This window comes from Lissotriton vulgaris, chromosome 10 (assembly GCF_964263255.1).
Source record: "Lissotriton vulgaris chromosome 10, aLisVul1.2, whole genome shotgun sequence".
Lineage (NCBI taxonomy): Eukaryota > Metazoa > Chordata > Amphibia > Caudata > Salamandridae > Lissotriton > Lissotriton vulgaris.
The window spans coordinates 3523879-3536926 of record NC_141698.1 but is presented as its reverse complement, the minus strand read 5'-3'; the positions used below and the strand labels follow the sequence as shown (position 1 = coordinate 3536926).

The 13048-nt window shown below is 51.9% G+C and overlaps 1 protein-coding gene across 1 annotated transcript in view; it reads left to right on the top strand.

Moving 5' to 3' along the window:
- The window catches only part of LOC147684281 (semaphorin-3F-like), a 310126-nt gene that overhangs the window by 108632 nt on the left and 188446 nt on the right, over positions 1-13048 (top strand). Inside the window, exon 2 of the mRNA XM_086940139.1 lies at positions 11391-11520. Coding sequence (XP_086796265.1) covers positions 11418-11520 — 103 coding nt within the window. The 5' untranslated portion in view covers positions 11391-11417. The remainder of the gene's footprint in view (positions 1-11390; positions 11521-13048) is intronic.

Below are 13048 nucleotides of genomic sequence, written 5' to 3'. Positions count from 1 at the left end.
TGGCGCGTTCCTCATTGGTTTCTTGGAGCGTTACTCAGTGGTTTCTTGGCGAGTTCAAACATTGGTTTCTTGGTGCGTTCCTCTGTGGTTTCTTGGTGAGTTCATCATTGGTTTCTTGGCGCGTTCCTCAGTGGTTTCTTTGAGCATTCATCAGTGGTTTCTTGGTGCTTTCATCAGTGGTTTCTTGGCGCGTTCCTCTGTGGTTTCTTGGCGCGTTCATCAGTGGTATCTTGGTGCGTTCATCAGTGGTTTCTTGGTGCTTTCGTCATTAGTTTCTTGGCATGTTCATCAGTGGTTTCTTGGTGCGTTCCTCAGTGGTTTCTTGGCGCGTTCATCAGTGGTATCTTGGCGCGTGCATTAGTGGTTTCTTGGCGCTTTCGTAATTGGTATCTTGGCGCGTTCCTCAGTGATTTCTTGGCGCGTTCATCAGTGGCTTCTAGGCGCGTTCATCAGTGGTATCTTGGCGCGTTCATCAGTGGTTTCTTGGTGCTTTCGTCATTGGTATCTTGGCGTGTTCCTCAGTGGTTTCTTGGCACGTTCTTCAGTGGTTTCTTGGCGCGTTTATCAGTGGTTTCTTGGTGCATTTATCAGTGGTTTCTTGGTGCGTTCCTCTGTGGTTACTTGGAGCGTTCATCAGTGGTATCTGGGCGCATTCATCAGTGGTTTCTTGGCGCTTTCGTCATTGGTATCTTGGCGTGTTCCTCTGGTTTCTTGGCCCGTTCATCAGTGGTCTCTTGGCACGTTCATCAGTGGTTTCTTGGGGCTTTCGTCATTAATTTCTTGGCATGTTCATCAGTGGTTTCTTGGTGCGTTCCTCAGTGGTTTCTTGGCGCGTTCATCAGTGGTATCTTGGCGCATTCATCAGTGGTTTCTTGGCGCTTTCGTCATTGGTTTCTTGGCACGTTCCTCAGTGGTTTCTTGGCGCGTTCCTCAGTGGTTTCTTGGTGCGTTCCTCAGTGGTTTCTTCGAGCGTTACTCAGTGGTTTCTTGGCACGTTCCTCATTAGTTTCTTGGCGCGTTCCTCATTGGTTTCTTGGAGCGTTACTCAGTGGTTTCTTGGCGAGTTCAAACATTGGTTTCTTGGTGCGTTCCTCAGTGGTTTCTTGGTGAGTTCATCATTGGTTTCTTGGCGCGTTCCTCAGTGGTTTCTTTGAGCATTCATCAGTGGTTTCTTGGTGCTTTCATCAGTGGTTTCTTGGCGCGTTCCTCTGTGGTTTCTTGGCGCGTTCATCAGTGGTATCTTGGTGCGTTCATCAGTGGTTTCTTGGTGCTTTCGTCATTAGTTTCTTGGCATGTTCATCAGTGGTTTCTTGGTGCGTTCCTCAGTGGTTTCTTGGCGCGTTCATCAGTGGTATCTCGGCGCGTGCATCAGTGGTTTCTTGGCGCTTTCGTAATTGGTATCTTGGCGCGTTCCTCAGTGATTTCTTGGCGCGTTCATCAGTGGCTTCTAGGCGCGTTCATCAGTGGTATCTTGGCGCGTTCATCAGTGGTTTCTTGGCGCTTTCGTCATTGGTATCTTGGCGTGTTCCTCAGTGGTTTCTTGGCACGTTCTTCAGTGGTTTCTTGGCGCGTTTATCAGTGGTTTCTTGGTGCATTTATCAGTGGTTTCTTGGCGCGTTCATCAGTGGTTTCTTGGTGCATTTATCAGTGGTTTCTTGGCACATTCATCAGTGGTTTCTTGGCGCGTTCTTCAGTGGTTTCTTGGCGCGTTCCTCAGTGGTTTCTTGGCGCGTTCTTCAGTGGTTTCTTGGCACGTTCCTCAGTGGTTTCTTGGCGCGTTCCTCAGTGGTTTCTTGGCACGTTCCTCAGTGGTTTCTTGGCGCGTTCCTCAGTGGTTTCTTGGCGCGTTCCTCAGTGGTTTCTTGGCACGTTCATCAGTGGTTTCTTGGTGCATTGCTGATAAATAAAATAGTAATACATATTACCATTGTATTTTTCAGATCGGGCCTGTGGGGCGGCGCTCCTCCGCTCACACGGTGGAGCCGCCTGGCGCTATCTCTCACTAGGCGCTATCCCTCAGATTCTGCAGCTCACAGCGCCCTCCTTGTCTGCAGGGATAGGGTGGTTTGCACCGGTTTACAAATCCCCAAATTAAATAAAAACCCCGCCATACATGTCTCCCGAGGGACAGTGGGGATGGAGGCGGCAGCGCTCCGTGGCGCTGCCCCGGGTGTAGGCGCTACACCAGGCCGCGCGTGCCGCGGCGGACGCCGTCTGCTGCCATGGGGACGCGTCCTGGGACTTGGTAGCACTTCACGTCACTTTGCCACAGTCTGCTGCGGCTCGCAACATCTGCGCTTTTGTTTGTAATCGCAAGAATCCTTAAGGGGAGCGCCGAAGCTTCCTCCAGCCGGAAACAAAAAGGCGCTTTGATGTGAATTATTCATTATCACTGGAAACGCGGCCGGGACCCCCCATCTATCACGGGGACAATGCGCGGGGGGCCCCGGCGGCGGCACCGAGGCCGCGGATAGACTGGGTTCATTACCTCCCTATGCAGGGTCTGTTAAAAGGAGGAGCCGCACGGCCCCTCCCATCCATCACTGGGGACAATGTCTGAATGCGAGAGGGGCGCCGGGCGCCTGCACCGTGACCGCGGATAGACTGGGTTCATTACCTTCCTAATCGGGGTCTGTTAAAAGGAGGAGCTGCGAGCCCCTCTAATCTGTCGCGGGGGACAATGCGAGGGAGGCCGCGGATAGACTGGGTTCATTACCTTCCTAATCAGGGTCTGTTAAAAGGAGGAGCCGCGGGCCCCACCCCCATCTATCACTGGGGACAAAGTGTGAATGTGAGAGGGGCCCCCGGGCGGCTGCACCGATAGAGTGGGTTCACACGGGCGCATGCAGCACTCCGTCGCCTCCCTGCGCAGGGTCTGTTAAAAGGAGGAGCCGCGCTCTCTTCAATCAGTGTTAGTAGTTGAGAGCCCCTTTCCCCTGTTTTGCCCACTGCAAGCCCAATACTTGTAGATTTGCCATTCATAAGAACGCGACCTAAAGATGAATTTGTGCAAAATAAAATGGAGGCCCTGTCCTGTCTTCCAGTCAAGCTGAGCAACGCGTGAGGGTTTTTCAGAGAAGCTTTGAGAAACAAACCTCATGGGACCGTTTTTGGGATAACACCCCTCACCAGCCAGGCTAGCTTGAATCCCGTGGCAAAGTGATCTTTGTGACTGGGGGTGAATGGTTGCTTTGTTCAGCGCTCCCGCCATGATTGGTTCCTTTTGCATTTGTGGCCCTAAGTGGGACGGGTTTGCCAAGACGTGGGTCCCGGGCTCACTGCACCACTGGATTCAGGCTAGCCTGGCTGATGAGGGTGATGCCCTGTTTCCAATCCAGGGAAGACCTGGCTTGGCAGTTCGGGCTGGACTGTTCCTATGAGGCACAGGGTCAGACTGATTTGCATATAGCTGGGTCTGAACTGGGGTGGCAGAGTGAGCAAAAGAACGGTGATGGATTAAACCCAGATCTGCGACTGGGGTGAGTGTCTGAAAAGTTTCAGCGCTCTGTCCATCATCTCCTTGTGTTTACTTTGTTCGCCCTAAGTTGGCAGAGTATGCCCAGACGTGGGTCCCTTGCTCACTTTGCCACTGGATTCAAGCTAGCCTGGCTGACGAGGGTTATGAACCCGAAACTGGTCCCAGGATGCTTGTTTCCGGTCCAGGGAAGACCTGGCTTGGCAGTTTGGGCTGGACTGTTCCCATGAGGCTCTGGGTCAGACTGATTTGCATATGGCTGGGTCTGAACTGGGCTGGCTGGAGTCAGCCCAGATCTGTGACTGGGGTGAGTGTCTGAAAAGTTTCAGCGCTCCGTCCATCATCTACTTGTGTTTGCTTGTTATAAGAGCCTGGTCTGGGGTTCAGTGGTATCCACTTAAAAATCTTGCGCGATGATGAGGCGGCGTTGATGTGTCGGGGCCAAGTTCTTAGGGCCACCATGAGGCGTCCCAGGGGGGAGTTGTTGTCGAAGATAAGGACTTCGGTTTTGTCTGTGTTGAGCTGGAGGCAGTTGTTTTTCATCCAAGCAGCGATGTTGCTCATGCAGTTTGCGCCGTTTTCTTTGGCGGTGCTGGTTGAGTCGGAAAGGGCGAGGATGAGCGGTGTCTCATGGGCGTCAGATACTGGGTTGATGCCGTGGGATCAAACAGAGGCTTGGGCTCCCCCAAAAAGTGGCTCACATTTGCGGATTGCGCCTTTTCGCATAACTCTGCTTCGGTGTTTCAAATGTTATAAACAGAAGGTGGGGATTTCCCTAAAAGAGGCATATTCTTAACTTCACTGAAATAAAAAATGTTGCCTTTGCCAATCTGATCCTGTCTGACGATGTCCGGCGAGGAGCATCATGTAGACGTTGAAGAGTGTTGGGCCGAGGGACGATCCTTGAGGGACTCTGCAGATGACTCTCTTGGGTTCTGAGGTGTGGGGGGAGAGTCTAACTCACTGGGTTCTGTCCGTGAGGAAGGCAGATATCCAATTCCAATTGCATCCAATTGCTTAGCTGCTGTTTGGCGATGAAAGAGGTGTCCGGCTGCTCGGGGAGTTCGTATCGGTACGCTGTGGGTCGACTGTGTTATAGATCTTGGCAGTCTTCTGTTTAACCCCTTCGCTGCAGGGCTAATTTCCCCACAGCGCGGGGGGAGGGGGGCCACGCACGGCGCCGCTGTGCTCATGACGAGCCCAGGCTCGTCATGCAGCACGGTGCTCGTGTGCTGGTGACGAGCCTGGGCTCGTCATGACCACGCCCGCGCAATGGAACGCTCAGCACAGCGGGGAAATTAGCCCCGCGTGTGAGCGTTCCACGGCTCATGACGAGCCTAGGCTTGTCATCAGCACAGAAGGGGTTAAAGAAGTTTGAGTTTGTTGCAGAGTGCTTGGGATGGGATGGTGTCGTCGTTGGAAGCTGCGAGATTGGAGAACTTCTTAATGATGGGCAAGAGTTTTTTCCCGTTGTTGGAGCTGGCTTTGAGTCTCGGAGTCTGGGCCTTTTTCTCGGTGTCTCATAGTTGTTGGTGGCAGAGGTTGAGAGAGCCTTTATATGTGGATCTTGCGGTGGTGTTTTTGTTGAGTCTCCATTTTCTCTCCCGTTGTTTGCAGTGGCGATTGGACTCTCTGAGGCCGTTCGAGTACCAGCTGGGCCCTCTCGTACCTCCCCTATGAGGTAGTCACTCTTTTGAATCCTCTGCTGGGTGACCATGATTTTGATTTTTAAACAAACCCATTCACTGAAAGAAGCTGCCCTTCCCTTCTTCAAAGCCACCGTCCTCAACACCAAACCCAACTCGCAAAAGAAGCGGCCCGAAGGTTAACCAATGGCGGACATACTCAAGTTGTGTCGCACAACAAAAAGTCAAAAAAACACCGAAAAATAACCACTAAGTGAATATTGATGTGGGTTCACCTCAGGGCACAGCAGAGAAGCAGCAGCGCTAAGCATGAGTGACGCATCCATCAAGCTATGGATATGGGGGAAGCGGGTTCACTCCGTGACGGCCGACATGTGTTAACAGCGGGCGCATGGGGAGCGTGGGTGCCGCGGGACTAACACAGGGGGAGAATACAAAACAGAAATGCTGCTTCTGCCACCTTGGAGATCCTCTGCTTCCTGGTCCCAGCGGGCACTGGGGAAGCAGCGGACTCCCTGTGCAATCCCCGCGCTGCTCTCATGTTATGGTTTAACGCTCGCTCTGACACAGGGAGTCGGTGCTGTTTCTCCAACCCAGCTGTGCAATACAGCTGGGTTGGAGAAACCTAACTGCGCATGTCTGTTTGGCTGGACTAAGACGGTCGGCCAAACAGACATGCACTGCACAGTTAGTTGTGCACATCACTCCGCCACGCCATGGTCGGCCCGGCCCATCCCGACACACGCTGGCTCAGCCAGCGGCCGAAAAAGAAAACAATATTGCTTTATTTTTCAGCTGCTGGCTTAGTGGGGCTACGCCCCTCTGCCACTGCGGAGGAGCCGCCACTTAGTTTACGGATCCAACGTGACCTGTAAGTGACCTTGAGTACAGTTGACCCTGACTTACTGCTCATCATGCTCTCAACTCACCTTTGTGTGGGGGAGGGGGGGCAGACTGAAGTCACACCTTGAGGATGAACGACACTCACTCTCAGCCAATAATCACTCCCTTCACCAACGCGCTTCGAAGCTCAGGCAGAGTTCCTAACATCCTCAGCCGAGCTCAAATATGCAGAAGACCCATAACCACAAATGAACCCAAAAAACATTGAGGAACTGTGTATAAAGCACGGACATGAAGGACTATTGGATTCAAATACAGACTTGGGTGACAACCTGCACACACCACGCCCAACCTCAAAGCTCTCCACCTTACAGACTCCTCGGCTCCTGTGAAACGAGTCTCAACCTTGACCCCGCGTTAACCTCTTGCAAAGATTGTGCTCTCTTTACTGAAACTCATAGTCAATTAACATGTCACAGCCGCTGAGGGTTGAAAACAAGCATTGGCTGTACCACAGGTTAATGCTGGAATATCATTGCTCAGTACCCTCTGTCCTCAGACTTGACCTCGGTGCAGCAGCTACATGGTTACTGCCAGCCTCCATTCCAAGCTCCAAAACCCCTCTTCAAGATGGCTGCCCTCAGAGAGGTCCTCGGTGGAGCGCTACATGGTTACTGCCAGCCTCCATTCCAAGCTCCAAAACCCCTCTTCAAGATGGCTGCCCTCAGAGAGGTCCTCGGTGGAGCGCTACATGGTTACTGCTAGCCACCATTCCAAGCTCCAAAACCCCTCTTCAAGATGGCCGCCCTCAGAGAGGTCCTCGGTGGAGCGCTACATGGTTACTGCCAGCCTCCATTCCAAGCTCCAAAACCCCTCTTCAAGATGGCTGCGCTCATGCTGCAGCAGCTACATGATTACTGCCAGCCACCATTCCAAGCTCCAAAACCCCTCTTCAATATGGCTGCTCTCAGAGAGGTCCTCGGTGCAGCAGCTAAATGGTTACTGCCAGCCTCCATTCCAAGCTCCAAAACCCCTCTTCAAGATGGCTGCCCTAAGAGAGGTCCTCGGTGGAGCACTACATGGTTACTGCTAGCCACCATTCCAAGCTCCAGAACCCCTCTTCAAGATGGCTGCCCTCAGAGAGCTCCTCGGTGGAGCAGCTACATGATTACTGCCAGCCACCATTCCAAGCTCCAAAACCCCTCTTTTGGATGGCTGCCCTCGGTTCTGCAGCTACATGGTTACTACCAGCCTCCATTCCAAGCTCCAAAACCCCTCTTTAAGATGGTTGCCCTCAGAGAGGTCCTCGGTGGAGCGCTACATGGTTACTGCCAGCCTCCATTCCAAACTTCAAAACCCCTCTTCAAGATGGCTGCTCTCATGGTGCAGCAGCTAGATGGTTACTGCCAGCCACCATTACAAGCTCCAAAACACCTCTTCAAGATGGCTGCCCTCAGAGAGGTCCTCGGTGGAGCGCTACATGGTTACTGCCAGCCACCATTCCAAGCTTCAAAACCCCTCTTCAAGATGGCTGCCCTCAGAGAGGTCCTCGGTGGAGCGCTACATTGTTACTGCCAGCCACCATTCCAAGCTCCAAAACCCCTCTTCAAGATGGCTGCTCTCAGAGAGGTCCTCGGTGGAGCGCTACATGGTTACTGCTAGCCACCATTCCAAGCTCCAAAACCCCTCTTCAAGATGGCTGCCCTAAGAGAGGTCCTCGGTGGAGCGCTACATGGTTACTGCCAGCCACCATTCCAAGCTCCAAAACCCCTCTTCAAGATGGCTTCCCTAAGAGAGGTCCTCGGTGGAGCAGCTACATGATTACTGCCAGCCACCATTCCAAGCTCCAAAACCCCTCTTCAAGATGGCTGCCCTCAGAGAGGTCCTCGGTGGAGCGCTACATGGTTACTGCCAGCCACCATTCCAAGCTCCAAAACCCCTTTTCAAGATGGCTGCCCTCAGAGAGGTCCTCGATGGAGCAGCTACATGATTACTGCCAGACACCATTTCAAGCTCCAAAACCCCTCTTCAAGATGGCTGCCCTCAGAGAGCTCCTCGGTGGAGCAGCTACATGATTACTGCCAGCCACCATTCCAAGCTCCAAAACCCCTCTTCAAGATGGCTGCTCTCAGAGAGGTCCTCGGTGGAGCGCTACATGGTTACTGCTAGCCACCATTCCAAGCTCCAAAACCCCTCTTCAAGATGGCTGCCCTAAGAGAGGTCCTCGGTGGAGCGCTACATGGTTACTGCCAGCCACCATTCCAAGCTCCAAAACCCCTCTTCAAGATGGCTTCCCTAAGAGAGGTCCTCGGTGGAGCAGCTACATGATTACTGCCAGCCACCATTCCAAGCTCCAAAACCCCTCTTCAAGATGGCTGCCCTCAGAGAGGTCCTCGGTGGAGCGCTACATGGTTACTGCCAGCCACCATTCCAAGCTCCAAAACCCCTTTTCAAGATGGCTGCCCTCAGAGAGGTCCTCGATGGAGCAGCTACATGATTACTGCCAGACACCATTTCAAGCTCCAAAACCCCTCTTCAAGATGGCTGCCCTCAGAGAGCTCCTCGGTGGAGCAGCTACATGATTACTGCCAGCCACCATTCCAAGCTCCAAAACCCCTCTTCAAGATGGCTGCCCTCAGAGAGGTCCTCGGTGGAGCGCTACATGATTACTGCCAGCCACCATTCCAAGCTCCAAAACCCCTCTTCAAGATGGCTGCCCTCAGAGAGCTCCTCGGTGGAGCAGCTACATGATTACTGCCAGCCACCATTCCAAGCTCCAAAACCCCTCTTCAAGATGGCTGCTCTCAGAGAGGTCCTCGGTGGAGCGCTACATGGTTACTGCTAGCCACCATTCCAAGCTCCAAAACCCCTCTTCAAGATGGCTGCCCTAAGAGAGGTCCTCGGTGGAGCGCTACATGGTTACTGCCAGCCACCATTCCAAGCTCCAAAACCCCTCTTCAAGATGGCTTCCCTAAGAGAGGTCCTCGGTGGAGCAGCTACATGATTACTGCCAGCCACCATTCCAAGCTCCAAAACCCCTCTTCAAGATGGCTGCCCTCAGAGAGGTCCTCGGTGGAGCGCTACATGGTTACTGCCAGCCACCATTCCAAGCTCCAAAACCCCTTTTCAAGATGGCTGCCCTCAGAGAGGTCCTCGATGGAGCAGCTACATGATTACTGCCAGACACCATTTCAAGCTCCAAAACCCCTCTTCAAGATGGCTGCCCTCAGAGAGCTCCTCGGTGGAGCAGCTACATGATTACTGCCAGCCACCATTCCAAGCTCCAAAACCCCTCTTCAAGATGGCTGCCCTCAGAGAGGTCCTCGGTGGAGCGCTACATGATTACTGCCAGCCACCATTCCAAGCTCCAAAACCCCTCTTCAAGATAACTGTCCTCAGAGCGGTCCTCGGTGCAGCAGCTAGATGGTTACTGCTATCTAGTTTTCCAACCTCCAAACCCCCTTCAAGATGGCTACTTTTTAAAATTTATTTATTTATTTTTATTTATTTAATTCGATTTTATAAAGCATGAACTATCTATTTGTGACATCGATCAGGGTTTTCCCTGGGCGTGCGTGTTTCTTTGGGCTAAGAGAGACCCCACCTGTGACCTGTTGTTCGATAGGCATCGGTGCAGGTCGCAGGGCCTACCTTGCCATGTATCTCTAACTGGGGGTTGATAGGGGGGTCACCTTGGCTACATCCGACAGCAATGGCACCAGTTCACTGGACTCCTGAAACATATGGCAGTAGCTGGTGTCATTTTTATAGACATTCTCAATTGCGTGTGAACAGTTGTCATAGTGTCATTGGTATTGTTTTTACCGATATCGGCATGGTTATGCATCCCTAGATCATGACGTATATTAACATTGCTTTTACTGGTAACACCATTGTACATGGATTATGGCCTACATTAACATTGCTTCTGCCGGGTTATATCACTGTTGTGTAGGCATAGATTATGACATACACTGATGTTGTATTTATGGGTATTGACATTCTCATATGGGCACAAGTTATGGCATACATTGAGATTGCATTTATTGGTATTGCCGTTGTTGGGCCTGCATATGTCACGGTATTCAATGACATCGTATTTACCCATTCCAACAGCTGCTGTCATGGTGCAGCAGCTAGATGGTTACTGCTATCCACCATCCCAAGTTCTAAATCCCCTCTTCAAGATGGCCGCCCTCATGGTGATGGTTGCTGCTATGCACGGTTCCAAGCGCCAAAATCCCTCTTCAAGATGGCTGCCCTCATGGGTATGGCTAATGCTATCCACCATCCCAAGCTCAAAAACCCCTCTTCAAGATGGCCGCCCTCATGGTGATGGTTGCTGCTATGCACGATTCCAAGCGCCAAAATCCCTCTTCAAGATGGCGGCCTTGTCTGATTATTACCAAAGCCCTGAACCGAGCCCTCCCCACATCTGATAAACACCTCCCATCTCAGGAGCAAGGAGGCGGCTCCGCAGCACTAATGCTCTCCTGGGGAACTAAAGACCTTAAAGAGACCTCATTATTATCATGCTCAGGACCCCAATTACCCTTGGCTCCTAAATAAGTTGAGCATTTCACAAAACCTTAACCCCCCCACCCCCCAGGAAACCGTTCTACCTAGCCAGTTGTTGCCACCGCCCCTCCCGTATGCCATCAATCTCTATCCTACACCCTCTCATTAACTGCAGCCCCACAATGCTGGAGCACTTACATCACATACCAGGTGACCCCCTCAGATATTGTATGTTTATCTTCTTGAATATTTTACTCCCTCATACCAGGGCTTTACATTACGTATTCAGATTCCGTCAAAATGAATCAAAATGTAAATATTTATTTGTGCAGACCTTTGTTATCTGAATGTATATGTTTATTTGAACATTTGTATGTAAGAAAAACATCTGTACAGGGCCTATCAATCCCTGGATTAATGTCCGGGGACTGAAGAAAACTTGAAAAGTAAATTCTGCCTCTGTGATGCCTGCCTCTGTGATGCCTGCCTCTGTAATGGCTGCCTCTGTGATGCCTGCCTCTGTGATGCCTGCCTCTGTAATGGCTGCCTCTATGATGCCTGCCTCTGTAATGGCTGCCTCTTTGATGCCTGCCTCTTTGATGCCTGCCTCTGTGATGCCTGCCTCTGTAATGGCTGCCTCTGTGATGCCTGCCTCTGTAATGGCTGCCTCTGTGATGCCTGCCTCTGTAATGGCTGCTTCTGTGATGCCTGCCTCTGTGATGGCTGCCTCTGTGATGCCTGCCTCTGAGATGCCTGCCTCTGTAATGGCTGCCTCTGTGATGCCTGCCTCTGTAATGGCTGCCTCTGAGATGCCTGCCTCTGTAATGGCTGCCTCTGTGATGCCTGACTCTGTATTGGCTGCCTCTGTGATGGATGGACCTCCTGTGTAACCCTCTTCTCTCTTGCAGCCAGCTTCATGCGCAGACACGGGTGTCATGGCAGCCCGCCGGGTGCTCCGCCTGCTGACCCTTGTGGGGTGCTGCTGTTGGGTGCTGTCGAGCCTTCCGACCACGGCCCGCGTCCACCTGTCCTACAAAGGTAAGGCGACCTCTGACCCTTGTGGGGTGCTATGCCATGGTGGATTCCAACATTTTGACCTAGAGACGCGTCCACCTGACCTACAAGGTAAGGCGACCTTTGACCCTTGTGAGGTGCTACCCCAGGGTGGGCTCCACCATTTACACCTAGGCACGCGTCCACCTGTCCTACAACAGTATGGTCAGCCAAGAGAGGCTGTCCGAGTCTGTGGAATCTACCCATGTTATGGGGGGGAGGGGGTGCTTGGAAGAACCAGGTCTCAACGACCCCCTATCCCGCCTTATTGGGTCCTGATCCCCCCATCATTGATCACCAGCACCGTTGCACTTTACTCGTAATTTTGCACGTAGCGTAAGGCTATGTTAACCTCACATCATTGAAGACTTGCGCTGTCATGGCGGGCCGCTAGGGAGAACCAGGACTCATCGGCTCCCTATCTCACGCTTTTGGGTCCTGGTGTTACCATGACTGAATATTGCACTGTCGCACTTTACGCGTTGCTTTGCACGCAAGTGTAATATGAAATGATTCATATTTAATCTTAGCTTCATGTGCATATAGGAACCTAAACATGTCGACGCCTTATGTATGTCAAGGTGTCTTGGGGGCGATGAGGATTGATTATGAGGTGAAATGTGCCCTGGAATCTTGTAAGTAGTCGGCCCACTACTCTATAACATTGAAGGCTCTATGGGTCGGGCCTGGTCTTTAGAAGTTAACTTGAGGTGTCTGATGGTTGATGGCCTTCGTCTTCTTGCTTCTTTTTACTGATTTATTTGTGATGCTAATTTGTATATTTGAACAGTTTATGGTTTTTAATGACTTGTAAATGTTTCCTTGTCCTGCACCCCCCTTGCACCCCGGATGAGGCAGACATGCACACATCGTGCACCCCTTTTCCTGCACCCCCTTGTACCCCAGATGCACTCTTTGCTGCTCCGCGCTGCCTTCCTCCATCCAGATCTCCTTGTATGGACGCGGGCTCTTACTCCTGAAATGCGTTGTTTTCCAATCACAAACCTCATATTTTTAGGTCGAGCCTGGGGAGCGCAGGCGCTGCTCTGCGAGGCATGCTGTATTGAGGTATGGCATAGAAGCTCCGCCCATTTCCCGCCCCTCTTTCCAATTGGCTCCTGTCACTGTCCTTGCGAAATTGTTGCTTTTCATTTGTGAATAGGCTTTTTAGTCCGTCCTTGGTACCGCCGTGTCTGCATTTGTAACCTCTCTTAACGACTGGACCTTTTACTTGTGTCATTACACGTCTGCTTTATCAGTCGATGAGCACTACTTTCTTTGATCCTCGCCTCGTCCAGACCGCGGGGTGCTTAAGTCATGCAGTGGGAAGCTGCCCTTGGGTGAGGCCTGTCTGTAATGCACATAGCTGTTTCTCGTTAATGCAACTCACGGAGATTTAGTTCATAGGCACACTACTCCTTGTCAGGTCATACAGAGGGCTCGGGATCACACTGTTTAAATTTTTTTTTCACATGAAAGCTGATCACGGCGCCCACTTAAGGGACACTGCGCT